This window comes from Pseudopipra pipra, chromosome 2 (assembly GCF_036250125.1).
Source record: "Pseudopipra pipra isolate bDixPip1 chromosome 2, bDixPip1.hap1, whole genome shotgun sequence".
Taxonomy (NCBI): domain Eukaryota; kingdom Metazoa; phylum Chordata; class Aves; order Passeriformes; family Pipridae; genus Pseudopipra; species Pseudopipra pipra.
In genome coordinates, this window is record NC_087550.1 from 59,260,657 (window position 1) to 59,283,112 (window position 22,456).

General features: G+C 42.6%; 2 protein-coding genes across 9 annotated transcripts in view; one reads left to right on the forward strand and one right to left on the reverse strand.

Annotated features, from left to right (window-relative positions):
- Positions 1 to 2,748: 2,748 nt before the first annotated feature.
- MTRF1 (mitochondrial translation release factor 1) lies at positions 2,749 to 21,476 on the reverse strand. Of its 7 annotated transcripts, XM_064645642.1 has the most exons (13): positions 21,133 to 21,476; positions 17,035 to 17,189; positions 16,031 to 16,142; positions 14,330 to 14,440; positions 13,595 to 14,053; positions 10,203 to 10,294; positions 9,307 to 9,388; positions 8,970 to 9,077; positions 8,706 to 8,878; positions 7,425 to 7,542; positions 6,117 to 6,253; positions 4,623 to 4,721; positions 2,749 to 2,957 (listed from the first exon to the last, which is right to left on the reverse strand). In XM_064645642.1, exons 4-13 carry the CDS (start codon positions 14,358 to 14,360, stop codon positions 2,835 to 2,837), a joined length of 1,422 nt encoding a protein of 473 aa, XP_064501712.1. In that variant the 5' UTR covers positions 14,361 to 14,440; positions 16,031 to 16,142; positions 17,035 to 17,189; positions 21,133 to 21,476; the 3' UTR covers positions 2,749 to 2,834. The 7 variants fall into 7 exon arrangements, with proteins under 7 accessions (XP_064501712.1, XP_064501713.1, XP_064501711.1 ...); XM_064645643.1 differs by lacking the exon at positions 17,035 to 17,189; XM_064645641.1 differs by lacking the exons at positions 17,035 to 17,189; positions 21,133 to 21,476 and adding an exon at positions 19,745 to 20,691.
- Positions 20,891 to 22,456, forward strand: part of NAA16 (N-alpha-acetyltransferase 16, NatA auxiliary subunit) — a 64,469-nt gene continuing 62,903 nt past the window's right edge. Inside the window, exon 1 of one of the 2 annotated variants that reach the window (XR_010428340.1) lies at positions 20,891 to 21,150. Coding sequence is in view for 1 of the 2 variants with exons in the window: in XM_064645640.1 (XP_064501710.1) it covers positions 21,097 to 21,150 (54 nt within the window). In the remaining variant the exon portion in view is untranslated. The remainder of the gene's footprint in view (positions 21,151 to 22,456) is intronic. The other variant, XM_064645640.1, reaches the window with a different exon arrangement.

Below are 22,456 nucleotides of genomic sequence, written 5' to 3' on the forward strand. Positions count from 1 at the left end.
TGATTCAGTAGTTACAAATTTGCTGGTCTCAAGAACAATGAGCAGTGCCCTGAGAGTTAGATACACACTTGATGACTAAATGGAAGTAATCAAGGTGAGGTACCTGGGCTGTTCTTCTTCTGCAGAGGGTAAGCATCCATCTTTCCACTGCCACAGAAAGGGCTACTTCCAAGGGCACACACAGCTTTTGTGTGGCTTCCTTCTTGGCTGAGTGAGATGCTGCTGCACAAGACCTCAGCAGGGAAAGGAAAGAGATGGAGGTACTACTTTTCATATCAATGGACAGGATCTGCAGAGCGATGAAGTTGGTGCCTTGCACCACCTGTAACATGACGTCTCTGGCTAAGGGCCCAGTTCCACACTGATGGTGGGGAGGGGAAGCCAGGCAGATGGGTGGTACTTTATGTTTGTTGTAACACTGTTTGACAAGGAAATGCAAAGCTACAGGAGAAGGCTGTTGTTTCTAGCGGAGGAACCTGCTCTTGCTCTATTGCACTGTCCCCAGGGGCTGTTCATTGGCCTCCAAGAAGTTGTTACCCCTTTTCCTCCCTGTGCTTTGTTACTGTAATTTTTCCTGCTGATGATTTCACTGCTGGAAGTCGTGATTGCTTGTAGGAACCAAAAAGCCCAAGTTCAGAGTATTCCATCCTGAAAACACCTCAGAAATGGAAGTGTTATACCCCACATCCCTTCTTTGAGGACAAGTGCCAGCCCACAGTCAAACCCCATCACAATCTCTCAGCTCTTACATCCCACAGAAAGACTAGGGTGGAAGAACTTAGAATAAAATACGGCTTCGAATCTTTTTAAGTTAGGAGCAAACAGTTTCAAATAATGCTTTCTCAATGAGGAGAAGCAAATATTCCTGCACTGCAGGCAGTGACCTCCTGTAGAAGCAGGCTGCTCTATCCCGAATTCTGCTGTAGCCATATTTTGCTAACACACACACACACACACATACACACATATATGTGGTTGCAGAAGAAGCTTAATAAGAAAAAGACCCTCCAGAATCTCCCAGGCTAGGCTGGCAGAAGGGGCTTAGCTGCTGAGTTTCAATGCCTATGTTTGGGACATCCAAAACTTAGTAGAAGAGTGCAGCTGCTGTCTGCTTTTCCCTTTCTCGTCACTCTGCACCAAACCAGCAACAAAAAAGGGCTACAGAAAATTAAATTAAGGTCCTGCAGAAATATGACCATCTTTTTTCCAGTAAAATAAATGAGGACCATTTTTTAAGTGTTTCAATAGTTTTTCATAGTTAAGTACTTCATAGGTATTAATTAATCCTGGAAGTGAAATCTGATTATTTAAAATGTGTACATTTTAAGAAGTTTCTAAGATTATTCAAGAGATATCATTAATAAAATAAATTGGTTTGTGTAACAAAAGTGAGCGTGGTAATTGGATAAGCATATTATCTGGATACTTTTCCAGATACTCTCTGGATACAGCTGATCATATTTGTTATTGCCAGTCTGTCAGTATGGCAGAAGTATAAGCTCAGTTGCAGATCTTCATGGAGGGGTTTTTTTTCTGAATTCTGAACTGCTTATTGCAAAAAGTCAAAGTTTAAATGAATACTGGATTGCATGGTAAATACATTTCCTGATAGATTTACAGAGCTATCAATTAAAAAAAAAAATCAAATCCCAGAAGCTTTTGTAATTAAAGTGTTGGAAGCAAGTCAGAAATTGTCAGACAAAGCTTGCTGATAGGAACACACAAAAGAATTGAAGAATAATTCCAGAACTGAGGAAACGAGTATAGTTTTCCTGCTTTCTTCCTGGTATAAATTCTGTCTTTCTTTATATAGCTGAATAATGTTTAAACTGTTGTTATATATACAGTAGTAAAAACTACACCATTCAGAAGAACTCAGTATTGAAATAAAAAGAAAACACCGTGATCTTGCAAGTTGACTGAGTTCAGCAGAGCACCTATTTTTGTGTCACGTTGAACATGGAGTATTCCTGAGTCACTGGGTGTGACGTCTGCCTGCCTCCGGTCGGTGCCTGTCAGCACACAGCACCACACGCGCGCAGGGAAAAACATAAACCCAAGGCCCAGTAAAGCCGAGTGTGCTCATAGACATCTGGATCACCCTCAGGGACAGGCAGACATTCCCAAAGACATCAAGGCAGAAGCTGAATTCCAGAGCTACCTGGTTTGCTAAAATGCATCTACACTATGAACTTGTTTGCTCTGCCTGTTATTACTTAGTTTAAAACTAGAACACGTACTTTTACACACCACCACAGCACAAGGTCCAGTCCCACCCTAAGCTGCCCCAAGAATGGCTGGAAGAAAGCTGATAAGATTCTCTCTTAACATTCTGGCCCCTTGACCAAGATCACTCCCTTTGCTTTTGTATATTTACTCTAAAGTATCATAACACAAAGTTATTTTTAAGGGATTTCATTTAGGAAGCTGACACAATAAATGGATAAAAAAGAATTAGCATTCAGGAGGCCAGACTCTAGACTCTGTTGGGGAAGCTCAGTTTCTTTCACCCGCAGAGGAACATCTTCCACCCCCCAAAACAAAAAGTGCACTCCCTGCTCCACCACCACGATTCTGTCTCTTTCCAGCTGTAATATAGTCAAGACGACCAGCTTAACAAAGCTCAGCTGCCAAGACGCAAGGAGTATGCACACAGTACTTCAAGCCTGTTCTTTTCTGCCACGCCTACTGTAATAAATTCAACCCATTTGCACCAAAACATAAAAAGAATAGTATCATACACTGAGAAACAGAGGAATTGATTTTAATCAACCTATCATCCAACAAACACACCTGTTTTATTTTGCTACTGAACACAACTCTACACATCGTTGTCAGCAGCCTCCGCCTTCCGAAGCCTGCAGATTTTCTAGATATTCGGTGACAGCCTCTATCTCTGCAAACTCCAGTAGTCTGTTGATTAGCTTATCCAGTGCTTCTTTCCCACACAGAATTTCCTATGGGAAAAAAAAGCAGACAAAAGCATTACTGACTGTACTTCAGTACTATTCTGAAATGCTGACTACTCCAATGAGGAGCCCCTAAAATGCTCTTTTTCTGCAGCCTGTCCACTTGCTCACTCTTGCAGTTTCTGCCTGTGTGAAAGCAACACGTGGTGGACAGCAGTGGGACTTGGCTGGCTGCCTGTGAAAGGCACATTGATTCTGGTAGCAACAAAAGGAGCTACTGGTGCCTTCCCACCATATTTTCATGTAACCCATGCGCTTACATGAAAATCCCCTATAAGAACAATCAAGGACTGAAGAACCTAATTCTAATGCTGTTGTCTGTGCCAAAAACTAGGCTGTTCTGCAAGCAAAGCGCAACTAACTTTTGTTAGGCAATTTATGGTTCCAGTTTCACTCAAAAAGTAATGAGCTCCCAGCACAAAGTAACTAAGAAAAGTCACCTTCATGCAATCATGGAACTATTTCCTCCACCATGGTATTCTGCACTCCTTTCAATATAAACCATTTAGCATGCCCTGCAGTCTCTGGATTTACCCAGGACACATGTGGGTGCAGTTTGAAAAGCGTTGCTCCTTATGCAATAGCACTTATGGCTAAGTGCTGTTAAGTGGATACCTAAGCCAAAATATCAAGGGATCACCCTAAACTTTGTTCTGACATTCAAAACATTTACATAAATTTAATACTCAAAAATCCATTATCAGGAGTCTTTTTCACTCTTAAAAAACTGCAATAAATTGAATCATGGAGCCATAGAATAGCCCGGGTTAGAAAGGACCTTAAAGATCATCTAGTTGCAACCCCCCTGCTGTGGCCAGGGACAACTTCCACTAGACCAAGTTGCTCAAAACCCCATCCAACGTGGCCTTGAACACTTACTGGGATGGGGCATCCACAACTTCTCTGGGCAACTTGTTTCAGTGCCTCACCACCCTCACAGTAAAGGATTTTTTCCTAATATCTAATCTAAACATACCCTCTTTGAGTTTGAACCCATTCCTCCTTGTGCCCTTGTAAAAAGTCTCCACCTTTCTTGTAGGCTTCCTTCGGATACTGGAAGGATGCAATTAGGCCACCCCGGAGCCTTCTCTTTTTTCAGGCTGAACGATCAATAAGATTCAAGCCATATGTAGATATTTACTCAGAAAAAAGATCTCAGATAATCTTAAAATGAAAACAATTCAGTTGCAGTTTCTTTTAAGTCTGGCCTCTGAGGCAAACATAAAGTATTGTTGTTTTTCACCTCAGCTTTAGGAGGAGAAAAGAATGGCTTAACAAAAAAAAGAAGTCCCTCATGTCAGCTTTTTCTTTTGGATGTACTATGCTTCAAGAATCTCAAATGTCACCTGCCCAGTTTGGCCAAGAAACTCATGGAGCTCATTGAGGACTACGTGCTTGATCATTTTCCACTCATACAGTAGAAGAAAAATACACAGAGAAGTAGGCCAGTGAGCTATAGCCTGTGTCAGTAATCTCTAACACTACAAGAAGGCAGGAAAGAAAGTTTAAGCTTTCTAAATCTACAATGTTCTGTCAGAGCACAACTGGCTACCTTCTTCATGTATATATATTAAATTGTTTTCACTAAATTATTTTTAATTCTTATGGTACACCCAAGTATCTAACTTTAAATACTCCATAAGCAACCATTACCTTGATATTGCGTGCCTCATATGAGATCCTGTGGTCAGTGACTCTGTCCTGGGTGAAGTTATAAGTACGAATTCTCTCTGACTGGGCTCTTGTTCCCAACTGTAGAAAAGCAGAAAAAAAAAATTCTGTTATGTTACGTTTTTAAAAAATCAAGTACTCCTCTAGAAAATCATGTTTAGAATAAACTTTAATGGATGAGCCTGTTTCAACCACAAACCTAGCAATCACTGGCTTAGCATATGGGGTTTTTTTAAATATTGTGGCATTACTAAACTGTATTGTTTGTGATTCTGTATCACAGGCCAAGTTTTTATATCCTCCAGCACATTTCTATTCCAGCTCTGTAGCTGGAAGAACTACTTAACTCTCAAAAGTCATGTAAGGCAAGAGATACGTCTATATGAGTCCTTAGTTCCAAAATGTAAGTATTTTTCCTTTTTTGGGGGTTATAGCTCTCACAAAAAAATTATGAAAGTAGTCTCCATTAATAACGGAAGCAGCACAGTCAACGCGTGGCTATCCGAAATTAGCACCAAAAGAGTAAATTAGGAGTGAGAGGCTAAGCTACCCTCTAGTGGTAAAGTGCGAGAGTGCAAGCAGCACTCATCTGCACTCAACATGTGTAATTCAAGAGAAGGGATTTTTGGGATAAATTCTGAGATATTAGGAAAGGTAAGTCACTTTTGCCTGATTTTCCACAGTATTTATATAAAGGTTCATCTAAGTCCTTTATGCAACTTTGAAGACTCTTAAGCTGAAATTAATAACAAAAGATAAATGGCTCACTGCTTGCAACGATGGGGGAACACTCTGCAGGAACAATACATGTAAATACAACCTGAAATTAGTGATTAAATAGCTAAGCTGGAAAATATGGAGTACTGAGTAATTTTCTAATTCTAAAGTTTTTCATTCCCATTGATCACTGCTGAATTTTGTACCACAGATGGTGCAGCCTAACTTGAGGTAACTCTTAGGGAAGCTGTTTCTTCCTTAAAAGGTTACCTAAACCATATCAAATAAACTGCTACCTACATCTGTAGTGGCAGGATTGTTTATGTACTTGTCTCTTTCAAAAGCTCTGTATGGCTATATCATATACTCTGGTTTAGAAACTTCTGAGAACTTCTGATCCTAGTTTTTCGCACAAAATAACTTTTTACTGATGCTTTATTTGTGTAACTGTGGCCTTAACAGGGACATTAAATATATGATGTTGAGTTTTGCCTCTTGGATAATTCCAGTTAGTCTTTTGACTCTTTTGTTTCCAGCCACACGTCTCTTTTCATTGCCTGAGAAGTCTACAATAGTGTGGAACTGGGATAAGTAGAAACAGACTTACCATTTTAAAATACAAGATTTTCCCTTGTAAGCACACCTGGTTATACACACACTCACACACTCTTCCTTGCTCTGTCACAATCACTCAAAAAGATCAGAAACAAATCTACAGCACAGCACCCCCTCTGAATCTCAGCCATCACATGTCCTCACCTGCAGTTTTCTGGCGCTCTGCTCTTGACTTAGTTGTTTTTCAATTATCTGCTGGTACAGCTTAGCTCTCAGTGTCCGCAGAGCTATTTCCTTGTTCAGCTGCTGTGACCGCTCCTGCTGGCACTCCACTGCCAGTCCTTTACAGAGGGATTCAAGAACTCAGATCAAAAGCCCATTATAACAAAGAACAAACAAGCTAAATTAATTCTAACACATTAGGCAAATGAAACCTACTGGAGTGCTGGTTTGTAGGGCCTTTCAGCTGTGGGATAAAAAGTCATTTTACCACACTGGCCAGAACCATTAGCGTGTTTTTAAACTTGTCACAGCTGCACTGGAGGGCTTTGTTCAGTGCTATAAAAAATCAGGGATATTTTAAAATTTCATGAAGCAAACAAGTTTCTGACCTTGCCTCCAGAAAATGGGTTCACTCCAATTAGCTGTCATATGTTAAAAATGCAATTTGAACAGTCTACAGAAGCATGTTTAAAACAGTGTAACACAAGTTTTTAAAGTCTTAGTCCAGATAAGCTCTAGGAGACTGGAAAATTCATTATTCTGGCAGAAAAAGGTTCCTAATCAAAACTGTTGAGTCTTCAACTATGAATAATGAAATAAAGCAAAATAATGCTCTTTAAAAGAAATGTAGTACTTATTTTCGCTTCTCATTTGATTTTTGAAAGAAAAAGGTATATAGGAAACAGCTGTTTTCAGGTCACTACTGGAATTTCCTGTGCTTAAAGGGATTCTGCATCTGGACAGATAGAAGCTCTCTGAATTTCAATAAAAACAAATCCTGAGAAAGACAGAGCGGTCTGGCCTACATGATACCTTCCCATCAGCATACATTTCCCCTCCTATTCGACATATGATAGCATTATCTAGTACTGAATGAAAATCTTTAAGTTGTCTTTTTTATCAGTCATGTAACTACAAAGGTTTCAGCCAAGCAAAGCGTGCCCCGGATTGCCAGTGGCCATTATGCCTGAAGGTACAGAGCACACAGCACGAATCATTTACATCTTCCATTCCATCCCTGTCACCCTCCATTTGTTCTTTCATCCTTCAAAGACAGTGTTTTCACTAAACACTCCCTCTGAAGACAAACTGGCATAATTGTTGTGCCACTGGTACACAGACCTTTTCTCACATGTTGCCTTACTACAAAAGGGGCAGAAACCAGAAAGGGCTACTTCCTTTCTTTGGTATAGGGCCCAACCTGCAAGAGACAACTTGCAGGATTCATCAGCTTTCTTTTCAGGATACAGATTTCGTGTGATTAGAAGTACAGAATACAGCCAGACTTACCTGTGGGAAGGTGTACAATTCTCACAGCACTATCAGTTTTGTTAACGTGTTGTCCTCCTGCTCCTTTGGCCCTGAATGTATCTATACGCAAATCTTTGGGATCCACTTTAACATCAACCTAGAATCAAAGAAAATTACTACTTCCTCCTCACTCTAAAAATATTTGAATGTCAATGATACTCAGCATTAAAAAAAAAAAAATCACTGCTCAAAAACTTGCTCCTCTACACCTGAGTAACAGCTATAATCATTATAACTTAAAAAATGCAGTGTCAAATATCTCTGAAAAGCAAGTGATGCTTTAAATATTTCACTTATTTTTTCAAACTCTTACTCCAGGTCCTTCACAAGACAAGGGGGGCGTGGGGGGTGTGAAAGAAAACAAAATCAACGTTTTGTAAAACCACTCGCTTTGGAGGGAGACTAAGAAATAAGCAAATATTTAAAAACTACTACTAAACAGCAGTGCAAAGTTCTTGTTCATGAGTTAAGCCTGAATGATTCTTGCAACAGTACTTAGACTCATCTAACCAAGGAAAAAATAGGTATATCCAGATCCATCCAAGTAAGGATTGCCACACTGGAAATATGAGTCCATGATGACCTGGACCATAGTTTGAGCTCAGTGGATGGGAAAGGAACATTCAGATCTGATCAATGTTGCAAGGAAAGTATTACAAAGAAGGAGGAGAAGGTTCAGGGAAAGCCTACAGGATCTGGGTTTGTTCATTTTATGCGTATATATCTGGTTTAAGTAAGAACTGTTGGTATCAGTGAGATCTCAGAAAGACTAGCCAACACACTCATTCAAATTCGAAGGAGATTGTCCTTGATTTAACAGAGAAGGACACCAATAATTTAAATGAACAAAAAAAAAAAAATCAAAAGGACCTGCAGAATCACATTAATATGCAACACTGAGTATTTTCTTGGATATATTCCCTGTATTAATACAAGGTGTAATTTAAAATTGGCTTACTCATTACAGTGAGCCTTGCCAGTGTTGGGGCTGGAACACTTAATGAAATGATCATTCATTTACATGCCATTTCAGGCAACAGCAAATCTCTGCAAAGTTGGTTCTGATGATCCATTTACACACGTAAGGTACAGAGCCAAGGATATCATCTTCCAGAGTCAGAGCACTTGTGGTTCCTTTGCTGGGACTTGCATAAAGCACTTGGGTATTGATGAAATCCCCAAAACAGTAACATGCTTTTAAATGCCAAAATGGGTGAGCAGGGACACACCATCACCTTACCACCCTGATTAACAGTTTACCTCCTCTGGCTGAGGGAGGACAATAACTGACATTGTCCCAGTGTGAATACGCTGCATTCTTGATGACATGCCTGTCTCAGGGATTCGCTGGACTCGATGAGTCCCTCCTTCATATTTCAGATGCCTGTAGACATCCTCCCCTGAAATATGAGCAGCAGCATGATGTAACCCTCCTAGAGAGACAAATAGTATGTGACAAATATAGCAGAGAAACACTGCCTTTAGTTTCATTGTCTTGGTGGAATGTCTGAAGAACTACTGTACCTATCTCAGCTGGCGTATAGTTCACAATGTCAAAGGTCCAACGTTTGTAGTCTGCATAGTTCTGGTACATCTCAAACATTTCTTTAGTGAACTGCTGGCAGATGTCTCCTAAAAATATAAAGGCACTACAACATAAATAGCAGTTCACAAAATGGCAGTCACCAGTTTTTAGATTTCGCTGCAACTCTAACCCCACTCATTACACAGGTTAATGCTCATCTTTAGAAAGCATTACTTAATGCCAATAAAGTATAAAAAAGCATTAAGAATAACCCATGAGGTTTAATAAAGTTGGATAGAGGTTTGAAGCAATCTTCACTGTAGGGACTTTGCTGACCTCCGGTTGTTCTGCCAGCTGTCACTTCCAATATGACAGGACTTCTATCGTATTTTTCCTTTGGCACTAGAAGCTGGAAAAGCTGAAAAGAAAAAAAAAAAGGAATGTTATTATCTCCTTCATGACTCTCTATCTCCTCTTAATCAAATTTACAGCCGTCCTTTGCAACTGCCACAGCTTCAGCACACACAACCACTAATTTCTTTTGGCAAGCTAGTTAAGTAGGACCAAAAAGCTGTCCAATGGCCATTGCAACTCAGCGCAGTCTGTGTGGAAATGGGATATGCTGGTGCATTCACACGAAAATTCAGCCCTGCAAAGTCAGGTGTAAGGTTACCCCCTGCCAGCCCCATCTACCTATGAACACAAAGTTATTAGCTAACCCAGCCAATCTTTGCATTAGTCTTATTTTTCAGAAAGTGCCATTTCATATTATTTCAGTTTGAACATAGAAATGAGCCCAAACACAGAAGTTCCCACTGAATTGTTTAGCTTCTCTGCTCATAATTAATTTCCCCACTTGTGGTACTTTCAGCTGAAGACAACATGAAAGGTTTCAATCAGAAATCTTTCAAGAATGCATGTTCTGCTGCCACAAACAGTTACTAGGGTGTCATGTTGGGTTTCAGTAGCACAGACTCACCATTTTTTTAATCCCCTTCAGCATTTCCAGACAGACAAACAAGCAAGAAAAATTACTAAAATACTCAGCTTCTAAGACACAATTGTCACTAAGAATCTTACTAACAATTAATGTTGCCACTTCTTTTCATGGAGAGTACAGAAGCTGGACTTCTGTTTCATCTACACAAGTGTCAGCCTATTGGTAAGATCACAAAGGAACATTTTTCTGACATCTTTATTTACAAAGCTGTAAAATTTTACCTCAGGCTCACCTTTCTGCACAACAGGTTCATTTTTTCATCCAGAGTTTCCTTCTCTTCTAAGGCAAGCTCTAGAAGTTGTTTCTCATCTCTCCTGTCTAGCTCTAAATTCCAATAACATGAATAGATGTTAGCCAATCTCATCCATCTTAGAGCAAATTATAATGCGGCCATTCAAAGACATGGACTGCAGCACATAAAAGCTTGCAGCATTTTACCAGCATGAAATATCAAATAAGAACTGCCCAAGCTGTGATGTCCATTGCTAACTAAATGATCATATTTTCCAGGTGTGCTGGAAGGAGTAGCAGGTGTCTTACCTGCGATTAGACTGCCCCTTCCCACATTTTAGAGCTTACTAACAAACTAGGAAACATTTTCAGGTAAAGCTTACAGAAGCTCCAAACCTTTTCTGCTACGGAGGCTCCAATTTACAATAACTAAAAATGCTGATCACTTAGCACTAGATTATACACTAAGTAGAAACTTGGAAGACAGTTGGGAGTCAAGTGGAAAACCCAACACTGCTGAAACAGGGATCATCCTCTCCTTTTTATCTTTCTTCACACTGTTCTACCTGCTGAGGAGTGGCTCTGTCACTCATCAGAAAGTAAAACAATTCAACTCACCAGAAGATATAAAACAAGTCTGGTTAAATAAATACATGTTTTTACCATGCCAAGTTGAACTGGATTTAAATTACAACTGGACAATCACCACCACAAATGAGGGAATGGGTGAAGACAGGTTTGAACAGCTGGGAGTGAGACCAAGGGAAGAAAGCAACAAAGAGGAGGAGAAAGCCTTTTCCCTTGTGACCAGCATAGAAACCATAGGTCTGCCTAAGATGCAGCATAAATCTGGACACTCAATCACTGAATGCAGCATAAATCTGGACACTCAAACACCTGAGCTCTGGACTCTGCAGCAGGAATTGGGTATCCCAACGGCAGGCACAAGTACCGCAGGCTCCACATCGCTGGGCCGCTGGAGCCTGGCTCCCCTTTGCAGCAGCCAACACACACACACAAGGGTACACACACATTTACTGGTGGTCTCAGCAGCAACCCTCGAGAACTAAATGGGTTGGTATGTTGAATCAGCTTTGTATCCTGGGCGAGGACAGCAACAGCTGTTCCATATCACAGTTTTTAATGTATGCTCTGGTTTTTTTTTTCCTTAAATAAAATATGTCAGATCAAGACTTGAACCTGGCATCTCCTGTACATAAGGCAAGAATCACAGAATGGGTAAGGTTGGAAAGGACCACCAGTGGAGTCATCTAGTCCAGCCTCCCTGCTCAAGCAGGGTCATCCTAGAGCACATGGCACAGGATTGTGTTCTTGAGTATTTTCAGTGAGGGAGACTCCACAACCTCTCCAGGCAATCTGTTCCAGTGCATGGTCACCTGCACTGTAAAGAAGTTCTTTCTCATATTCAGGTGGAACTTCCTGTGCATCAGTTTCTGCCCATTGCCTCTTGTCCAACTTCTTAGCACCACCAAGAAGAGCCCAGCTCCATCCTCTTGGCACCCTCCCTTCAGATATTTGTATACATTGATAAGGTCCCCCCTCGGAACTGTAAAAATTTCCCTGCCAGTATGTCACAACTCCAGCCTAAAACTGTTACTGAATCAAAGCCTTCTAGCTGGTCCAAAAAGTATGATTATTGATCAATCAGACACACAATATCAAATTAACTACTGTCAGCAGAGGTGAGAGAATGGTCGGGTGGTGACCAGTAAGCTTACAGTTTGAAGGACTGGTATCCCATTCCTACCTCCCTGCAAAACAGAATTCATTTAATCTACCCCATGACTCACGTCACCAGTGGCAAAATGGGAAATATTTTTCTGCTTCACTGAGTGTTGCAAATATAAAATCCTACATCAATAGTGAGGAATTCAGGTACTGGAGAGAAGGCGGTCAGTTACGGAGCTAAATGGAAAACAAAGAGCAGTCAAATGAAAGGAACATCTGTGTTTTAACTTGGCCACATGATAAACAGTAAGATAAAATAATTTGGCTCCATTTAATTAATTTATTGGCTGCAATTTTCTACCATTCTTTTCCCTTCTTTCAAGTAGAATGCACTCTATTCATCCACATCATAATTTATGGAACTGGAAAAATTCTTCATTATATTTACTTGATCTAAAAATAGCCTTTTTAAGTTGCAGTATGAATTTCCCAAAGTTTTCTTAATACTTTATTATTCTTTCAAGAATATTTCTTTTTCAGCATTAAATTTTTGTCCCTCGTTTCCTTCGCTCTTTCTCCTTTTTTCGCCAGTGAAGAGAATTAGAGAGGTTTGAGGATTAAAACATTTTAAATAACCATTTTTTTCCAAAAGCACAAACAGTTATTTATTTCTAAAACTTAGGAATACAAATGTTTTCTACCTTTCTAAATAAGTTACAATTTCACCAGCTTTATTTCAATATGGCTTACATTGTTTTGTCAACACCCCTTGGCTCTCTCTCTGAAGAGCACCATGAACTTTTGTCCTCCTCCGTTTACACCACTGGGTACGGATTTCTCCCGTCCTTTGTTTTTCCCTTTCTTCACTGCTTTAATGTAAGCCCCATTCTCTCCAGGTCATTGTTTCCCTCTCCTGGCTTAATACTTACCGGTGTAGCAGAACTGCCATTTTTCCTTTCCTTTCCTTTTCCTTTCCTATCGTGTGTGCCTCCTTGCACTTCTAACAATGATGATTTTTTTCTCCCAAATGTTGCATCATTACTTATTTTATAAATTCTTTTATTCCCCATGTACTTTCTTATTCCGACATGGTACAAAAACCAGCAATAATTTTTAATTCTTTTTTACCTCAACTTCTACTGTAGCAGAGTATTGAAAAGCAACAGCTTCTTAGACAACCATCAGATTTATTCCTTAAAGGACTCCCCAAATATTTTCAAAGAAATACTAGCTTTTGCTGCTTATATTGGAAGCTGACAATTCAGAGCCTAATGAAAGTTCATGTAATTTGGTCAATAAATATCAATGAACTAGCCAGATGGACTCCCAGTTTAAATAACACAGCTGAAGTCTTCATCTATCAAATGTTTTAGGCTCAGTAAATACTTTGCTTCAGTTCAAACTGCTCTCAGTTCTACCAAAAAAAATAACCTTAATACAAACACTTCCCAGCCATTTCTGCTAGACAGATGGCCGTAAGGTTCCAGACGATCCCTACTCTCCTAAATTGACTGTATTAAGACCTCAAACTAAAGTGAAGTGAGATGAAAAATGGAAGGATGTGGCTGGATGCAGAAAACCCAGGAGCAGGGAGGACCAGAGGGTGTTCCAGGGCTGGCTGAACTTATTCACAAGCTTTCCTCAAAGGCTGGGCAATGAAGTTTATCACAAACACAGCTACTGTTTTGAAACTGTTCTCCTTACCTCTGCACATAGCTTCTAACTCCTGAACTTCTTTTTCAGCTTCTTTGATTTCTTGAAATGCAGCTGCAATGGGGGACAGATCAGCATATCTTCTCCTCAGGGTTCTTTGCTCAAAGTCATTTAATGCGTCTGCATTTAACAGATGACTAACCTGCTGGTATTCCTTGCTTAAAGTCTCCAGATACTTCTGCACAGCCTCATGCTTCCACAAAGCTTGAGAATCCTGATGGATTTCCCTATGCCAACTGTTAAAAGACAGAGTGAATCTAGCTGTGTCCAATAAAGACTTTGGCCTCCAAAATCCATGCTTGTGCAGTCCCACCACACACCCTATCTTCTTTGCAACGGGTGGGAAAAGACAGCTGGGAAATTGACTGTGACAGTAGCAATTGGCAAGCAGGCTCTTGAACAGACAGATCCTTTGGAAAGGTTTCATTTTGTTTCTTATTTTTCCACCACCTGAAATTAAAAGTAGACAGTGTTATTATCTAGAAAAAGAAAGCATTCTACTGAAAAAAACTCACAACAACAAACAAATGCAAAATGCAAATGTAAAAATCAACAGAAGTGGATTCAGAGAAAATAAGAGCACGAACATTTTGGCAGCAGGATTTCCTTGGAACATACATTTCAGTTTCCTGACACAATTATGTTTTACTCATCAGTGACAAGACCTTCTATGCATCTTCAAGCTTTTTATTAACAAATTACTGTGACACTAACTACTCAACTCACCCATTATTCTCGCCTGTTTACTTTCATCCATTTGTCCACAAGGAAGAAAGAGCAATATGCAGCAAAACCAGAAGTACTGCACCCTGCTTGCCTGGATGCCTGTTTTACTATCTACAGAAGGAGAGAAGGACCTTTATTCTACTTCTGCACTTTCCCAGATTCCCCAGCCAGCAGGTGCTATTGAATCCACAGCAGTAATTTCAGGACTGCTCTAATGTACAGAAAGCCAATTATACCTCTCATGGATTGCTCTAGTGACTAAAACCAGCTGTAGCAGAGATCCTGTTCCCTTTACCTTGAACACAGTAAAAGGCACAAATTGGGCTCATTATCTACAATCCTGGATTTAGTTGCTCAGGGGCATAAGTGGACTCAGTTCCAAAAGACCTAATGCTACTGATGATACTGGAATTGCTCCAGGTCAGCATGGACCATTTTTGTCTGGTCAAGTGCTAACCATCATTAACTCCATTTTACAATACCAATGTTATATCTCATTTTAATTAATTCATTAAACATATTCATTATAACTTATTTTTACTGGTGTAGTTAAGAAGCAATGTACTCAAATAATAATAGATGTGTAGTATTGCTTTGCCTGAGCTCCCAGAAATTAAAATTCTTTGCTTTAAATGCCTAAAAAAAAATGAGTAATGGCATGACACAGACCCTCAATGAAGTCAGAAATTTTAAAATAACTTTGCTATGCTAAATAAAACAGGTATCTTCTTCTCAGACAGATGTTGCTGCATTACATTTGTGCAGAAATAAGCACATACAAAGCTTTTATACAGCTACGAGCAGTAAACGACCTATTAAATGCTTTCCAAAACAGATTTTAATAACTTTTTTACTTGACAAAATTATCTTGTGCACATCACAAATCAAAACCGGTAAGGAAAAGTGACAACTGCAATTGTCACATTAAAATAATAATTTATAAAATTGTAATTTCAAGACAGGAAAGAGTTGTCAATATCGTGAACACTTTAAGAGGTTATGAAAACCATTTCTAGCAATCAAAGATGCAAGTAACTCCATGCAGCTGAACTGAGGCAGAGGAATACACAGGAGGATGTGTTTCAGTGCACAAAGACTGAACCAGGATCAGCTCGAGGCCGCGCCTCCGAGGCCACCTTCCACACACCTCTGCCCCCCACCACGGCTACCCCGATTGAACCCCCGAACGCCCTGCACGAAGCCCCCCTGGCAGCCCTTCCCCGCTGCAGGTGTTACGGGCGGACGGGGCAGGCTGGAGCAGGGAGACGCAGGAAGAGCCAGGAGCCAGAGCAGGGAGCCCGGGAGGTGGCGGGGGGTCGGAGGCGGCAGCGCGGGGGGCTCCGCTCGTCGGACCCGTCCGGGAGCTTTGGCACTCACCGTCCGCACACACGGGAGCCGCACAGATCCTGCCTCCACGCGCGAGGCCATGGCAGACGGGAAGTACAGCGGGCAAACTTCGAGTCCCAGCATGCCTTCGGAAAAGCAGAGTTCCCGGCGTGCTGCCGGCCGGCCAGCCCTCTGCAACACGGCGGGACCGGCATCTGCGGGAATTGCCTGACCCCTGCCAGCAGTGAAGCCAGACAAGGCCCTTGTCTGGCTTCAGCAGGAGAGGCAGCCTCTGCTCTACTGTGTGAAACCCAAGCCCCGAAATAGAAAAAAATGGGGCATGTGACCTTAAAAATAGGTCTTTGTTTTCGGTACCTTCCTCAGAGCTGCACAGTAACACACTCTGACTTCAGCAACACCTTGGGAGGAATGGCAAGAGTCAGAACAAATGACACAGGTCGTTCCATGTATTTTCCCAAAACATGGCCTGAAAATAAACATTGTTTCAAATCTGATTATTAAAGATTAATTTCACATAAGTCTGAATAAAATAACATTAATTTCCACTTTATGTCAAAGCTATTTAAAATGAATTATTACTATGTTACTTAAGACAAACACTGGTTACAAAATATTAATGAACTTAACCATTCCAATTATCACTATGTTAGTTGGCTGCAGTTTCCTAATAAGATATGTTTTAAAACACACATTTTAATAGATAGTATTAAACAGATTATACAACTACCTCCCTAATTAAAATTTTAAAAATACTTAAGTAGCATTGTTTTTTTATCTCTATAATCACTTATAAAAAGCTTTCTTCCCAGCTACTGACATTCAACAAGACTTTAAAAAAAAAAAAGGCAAAACTTTGGGTTTTGGCATGTAAAACATCACCGGGGTTTGGTGTGGTAAATATTCCAAAAGACTGAAAATGAGACTGGTTGATGGGGAGGATTTGGATCAAACTTCAGAGCATGAATGACAACTAACTGCTCGCTTAGACCTGAGGACAGCTTTCGGCTCTGCTCCACTCCCTGTGACAGAAGTCAAGGCAGATGGAGGTAAAGGCTGTTCCAGAGAACAGGACCCACCCTGGAACTGGTCCAATTTACAAAAGGGCCACAGCAAACAGCACCCTGAAACCTCCAAGTTGCTTCCCCAGGCCCGAGCCTGCAGTGATGTGCCATGAGAGATGCCATTGGTCAGACACCATCCCTGCTGTGCCTCATTCATCTTCCACTATGACTTTTGGGACTTAGTGAAATGAAATAATAAAATTACACTTGCATTGGTAAGCATCAAATATGCAGTTAGATACTTAAGAATCTTGGGGAGGACAACCTAATAAGAACATGAAACTGCAAGTAGACCACCTGCTTCAAAATTGGTTTCAAAAGAAGAGAGTAGGCGAAGGAAAATCAAATCGGCTTCTACTCCAGCCAGTAATGGTTCTTGCATTAAATCTTCTGATTAAATGTGATCATGGTTCAATTTCTATTGTGCCTTGTGAGTGAATTCTTCAAATTACCTGTGAAAATAGAGACCATAACAAACTCCCACATCCCCCCTCTCCCATCAGGCAGCAGATTACACAGGGGCCACACCACTGAGACAAAGGCTGGACATGTAAGATACACTCTTTCCCTAAGTTTACTGTACGCTTTTAGACTGCAATATAGGAACAGAGTATGAGGGACGGAAAATTGCATTGCTGTCTGTGCTTTCACACCTCTCACAGTTTATTTTGATGCCTTAAAACCTGCATGGCCGATGCAGAAGCTGGTGATGGAGCTGGTGAGGACCAAGGGTTATGGAGCATGGGCTGCTTGAAGCAGGGTGCCACTGCCTTCCTCAACAACCATGGCAGCCTGCAGGGCCATTGGAGGCAGAAGGGAAGAGTGACAGCAGAAAGACAGATGGTCTTCAAGGATTTTGGACAGAGATGGCAGTCCTGTACTTTAAAACCTGGCAATCCCAACCTACCAATTGCTTTAGAAACTGGAAGCAAAGAAATGGCTCATCAGACAGAACAGGCTCTAGGCCTTACAAAACGCTTGGCTTGAAGGCAGGTCCGTGCCCACACGAAGGCCCCTTTTTGCTCAGGGGGCCCCAGTTCAGTTTAGCGATGTGCAAACATTGTGCCACAACTTCTATAGGGCACAGAGTAAAGTGAGCTACAGGGCAAAAATCACAAGCTTGTTACAATGTATAGATCACTTTAATATTGCTTCCCCCTTTCAGCCCAAACAGATGCCAACAGACTTCTGAATTCCTTCTGTTTGAAGAAAAAACTGGTGACAGAATCATACGCTTCTTGAATACAGTGCTGTTTATTAACAAAGCCTGTAGCAAGAGCTTTGTTTTGCCCAGCACAGTGGGATTAAATGACAAGAAGTTTTCTTGACTGTGCTCCCAAACCTCACTTTCAACTGGAGCTCTGCCTCCCTGCAAAGCTCATTTCTTTGTTTATTCTTTCTCAGCTAGTCTACAAATGTTCCTTTTATTGCCTCCCTGCTTTTCTTTTCTTGCCACTTTTAACACAGACTTCTAATACGGACACATCTAAATGCAAATTGAACCCCTGCCTCTTATTTGCAATTTGCCTATTTTCAGGCAGCATTCTTCCCAGTGTTTGGACTAGCGGGAAACAGAGCCCTTTGACTGTCAAGAACAGCCTTATTGCTTCAGACCAAAGGTCTACCTAGCATAATATTTGCCTGACCCATCTCGGTGGTGCATCTGTTTATCACTCAACCCAACCAGAGGCAAAAACATGCCTTTTGCTAAGACAGAAACTAGAGTTCATAAATTCAAGGTTTCAGCTAGTTATAAAAAATGCTGAAGACATGCCATGGTACAAACAGGCTCTCAAAATGATGCTGCAGGGCAAAGCCAAGTTGTCTGTCCCTGTCAACAATGCTCCTGCTTTGTAAAAATCAGACCCACTACAACACTACTATATCATACAGCAGAAAGAAGAGTGAATTGGGTCATCATGGCTTGGCTTCGCGAACGAAGATTTGGGAAAGGCTCTACCCATGTTTGTTACAAACACGCTGGTGGCTAAAGAGGCCAATAAGAGATAGGCATGTCCGGTTGCAAAAGGCACAGCAGAAAGACTCCTTAGGTGGTAAATTCTGCAAGGCACGATTCTTTCTGAATTGTCTTTTCTCCTCAAAAGTGATCCTGCGTGCTTTCTCAAAGGCATCAGCAGCGTTATAGATGGTGTGTCTCCAGACCTCCCGATTGGAGGCCAGAGTAGACCAGTTATGTTGATCAATATGGCCAAGGCTGAGATGTTGTTTCAGGGAGTCCTTGTATCTTTTCTTCAGAGCTCCTCTCTTGCGGCAGCCGGTGGCAAGTTCACCATAGAGCAAGATCTTAAGGAGGCAGTGGTCCTTCATCCTCAAGATGTGTCCTGCCCAATGCAGCTGTGTTCTCAGCAACATGGCATCAATACTTGTGACTGCTGCTTGTTCTAGAACAGACGTATTGGTCACATAATCTGACCAGTGGATGTTTAGGATTGTATGGAGGCAGCGTTGATGGAAGCGTTTTAGGAGTCGCAGGTGGTGGCGGTAGATGACCCATGATTCGGATCCATATAAGAGAGTAGACAGCACTATGGCTCTGTAAACACTGATCTTGGTGCTTTTCTTCAAGTGTTTATTATGCCAAACTCTTTTATAAAGCCTACCGAAAGCACTGTATGCCTTTGCTAACCTGTTGTCTACCTCTCCATCAATCTTATCATCCGAGGAGATGAGGCTACCCAGGTAATTAAACTGCTGGACTGATTTGAGCTCTGATTCGCCAATGGTGATATGGGGATGATGGTATTGAGTGTGGAAAATATACTTATTGCTCTCAGTGACCCAGGTGACTGACATCATTTAAAAGCATGCCAGAACAAAAAAAGTGAGAAATAAATACAATAAAGATATTCCTCATTACAGACCATATATCTAGACAGATTAACAAAACACGATCAAAACCAACCATCATTCACAAAAACCAGTGGCCACAAGCTAATGTTCAGCTAAGAAGAACTGTAGGAAAGCATACCCTTTATATTCTCCATACCTTTGCTATTTTCATCTCTGGAAGTTTCCTAAACGTATCTTTTTTTTTTTTTTTTCTCCTAGTTAGTATTTCTTAAGTTAGGCTGACAAACAGGTTACTCGCTTTCAAGGAATTGTCTACTCTCTTGTTCCCTCCTTTAGCCTGAAAGGAAAGCAGCTATCATGGCATCAGCTTCAGCAAGGCTTGTGTCAAGTCAAGGACACACTGCCCAGGATCCTCAGTCACAGTCATCTACTTATTGTGAACCAAATTAGATATATTAAGTACATAGTTTTTCTAATTGGCTCTTGTGATATCCTGTTTTCTGCACCCTTGCTTTACTGCAGGTATCTGTCGGGTTCATCATCTGGGACTGTAGGAGAATAACCATATTATTACAAAATTAAAATACCTTAAAAAATAGCAAAATACAATTAATATTTTTAAAGGGTAATTATGTAAACAGAGATTTTAATTGAAGCCACCGGGGTTTTTTTCACTTGTAAGATGGTCTTTTTAATTAGCTGTAACCTTGACAATTTAACCAGTTTTCCTTCTAAATAATGCCCCAGGCCATGTGGTTTTAGTGTTCCTGGTTGTTGGTGTTTTTTGTGGGTTGTTTGCTTGCTTTTTGTTTTGTGGGCTTTTTGTTTTGTTTTTTAAGGATGAATTCTGAGAACAACAAGAAGAAAAACGTATTTTCAGAAGAGCCAAGCGATGAATAAACGCCGCTGTTCCACGCATGCAGGATGGTGCCGGGAACTTTTACATAACCAACTGCTGAAAATGCATTAATGACGTCCCCGCTTGCTCAAAGTCTGACTGCTTAAGTTTGCTGTTGTTTCCTTAAATACCAGCCAGGGCAACACCAAGCCCGCAGAACCTCCCCGAGCTCCGCCGTTAGCAGAGGCTTCGCTCCCTCCCCACACCGCCTCACAGGCTTCCGGGCAGCCTGGCTCTCCGGGGCGGCCGTCCAAGCGCCGAGAGAGGAGCGCTCCAGCCGACACGCCGGCAATCACAGAGGGAATCCTCGCTCCCGGCCTCGGGGCCAGGCGGGCGGAGGGGGGTGTCCGTGAGGGGGAAGCGGCGGTGCGCCTGCGCGGAGGGGACCCCGGCGGCCATTTTGCAGCGTCAGGCGGGCGGCGAGGCCGCCCCGGCAGCTGCGCAGAGGGGCTCGGGGGAGCCGGCGCGGAGGGCGGGCGGCGCAGGGCTATGAGTTAAAGAGCCGCCGCCGCTCGGGCAGGAGCTGCCGCCGCCCTGCCGAGTTTGGGGTATTCCTTCCCTGCTTCCCCTTTCCTCCCGCCCCTCGTACCGCCAGCCGCCCGGCCGCCCCCACCCCCGCCAGCCGTGCCTGCCCCGAGGCCGCCCGCGCCATGCCGTCCGTGCCGCTGCCGCCCAAGGAGAGCAACCTCTTTAAGCGGATCTTGGTGAGCCCCCGGCCTCGCTCCTCTCTCCTCCCGTCGCCGCTTCTCCCTCCTCCTCCTCCTCCCTGCCGCACTCCAGCCTCGCTCAGTGCCCTCCGGGTCACTCCGCTCGCCGCCGCCGGAGTTGGCCCCGGCTGAGCGAACACGGATGCGGCGGCCGCGCTCGCCCGGGGGGGGGCCGGGCTGCCGTCGGCTCCTCGTCCCGGTTCGTCCCCACTTCCTTCCTTCCTTTGTCTGAGGCCCGCCGAGCAGGCCGGGCGAGCCCCCCCTGCTCGTGTCGGGGCCGGGAAGGGCTGGTGTGGCCCCCGACCGGGCGCGGGCGCGAAGGAGGAGGGGAGCCAGTACCTCCCCGGGGCCGCCGGGCGCCTCCCGCCCCGCCCGCCGCCGGAGTGCGGGGCGAGCCGGGGCTCCGCCGCCGCTCCCGCCCGCGGAGCGGGGAAGAAGGAGACCTCGAAGCACGGGGCACGCGTAGCAGGGCTTTGCTGTTGCTGAGTCGATCTACATCGGTGGTTTATTTCCAGCCAGAGTGTCGGTTTCACTGTAGGGGCCAGGTTAAAGCGATTTCGCTCAGTCAGCAATTTTGAGTGTAGTTGAAGACGTCTGGCGGATTGAAGTTTCTCTGGTTCTGTACGTCCTTTGGAAGACTGAACTTTTATGTGCTGGGCAACTTGAGCTCTTTGAGACTTCAGGGTCTAGAGGACGTTGAGTATTTGTGAGAGAACTTTAAAGGAGGAGCTCACTTTATCTGCAAGTTTGTACTCAATCACTGTATCCTTTAAAATGCTAACACTTTATGGAAAGAAAAAGCCCCTATTCCTCTCTCCCCAGAAGAAAACACAACCTCCACACAAGCAAACACACTCCCCTTTTCACGAACTTGTCAGTGTGATAGTAATGGAGTTCCAGCCTCAACAAAACTGAGGTGTTTTTTGTCAGTTTGCCAGTCTGCAGGAGGAGGACGTCTGTGCAGCACACTAAGTAATCTTGTTGGCAGGCACAAATTTCTTGAGTTATCTCTGATTTGGTTTGGCTGGTTTCAATAACTTTGTGATTGAGAGGTGAGCATTTTGGCTTCAGGAAGCTGAGCTCAAAACACTGTAAGGCTGCGTACTCAGTATGGAGCTGGTGCATTTCAGCAGGTGCTTCAGAGCTGTTTTACCTGCTTTGGGTAGTGTGCAGATTTTAAAAAACTTAATGGTTCTTAATGGGGATTTGTTGCCTACTGCATGGTTATGGTATGCATCTTAGTAAGTCATTCTAGCACTCCTCTTTCTCTCTGCTAAAAATAAATGACTAATATTAGAACAGT

Coding starts and splice junctions, on each gene's coding strand:
- MTRF1 (XM_064645643.1), bottom strand. CDS start 14,360: ATGGATGAAAGTAAACAGGCGAGAATAATGG. Junction 7,543..8,705: donor TCCTCCCTCAGCCAGAGGAG/GTAAACTGTTAA, acceptor CTTTGATTCTAG/GTTGATGTTAAAGTGGATCC. Junction 2,958..4,622: donor ATGAGGCACGCAATATCAAG/GTAATGGTTGCT, acceptor TTTTTCCCATAG/GAAATTCTGTGTGGGAAAGA.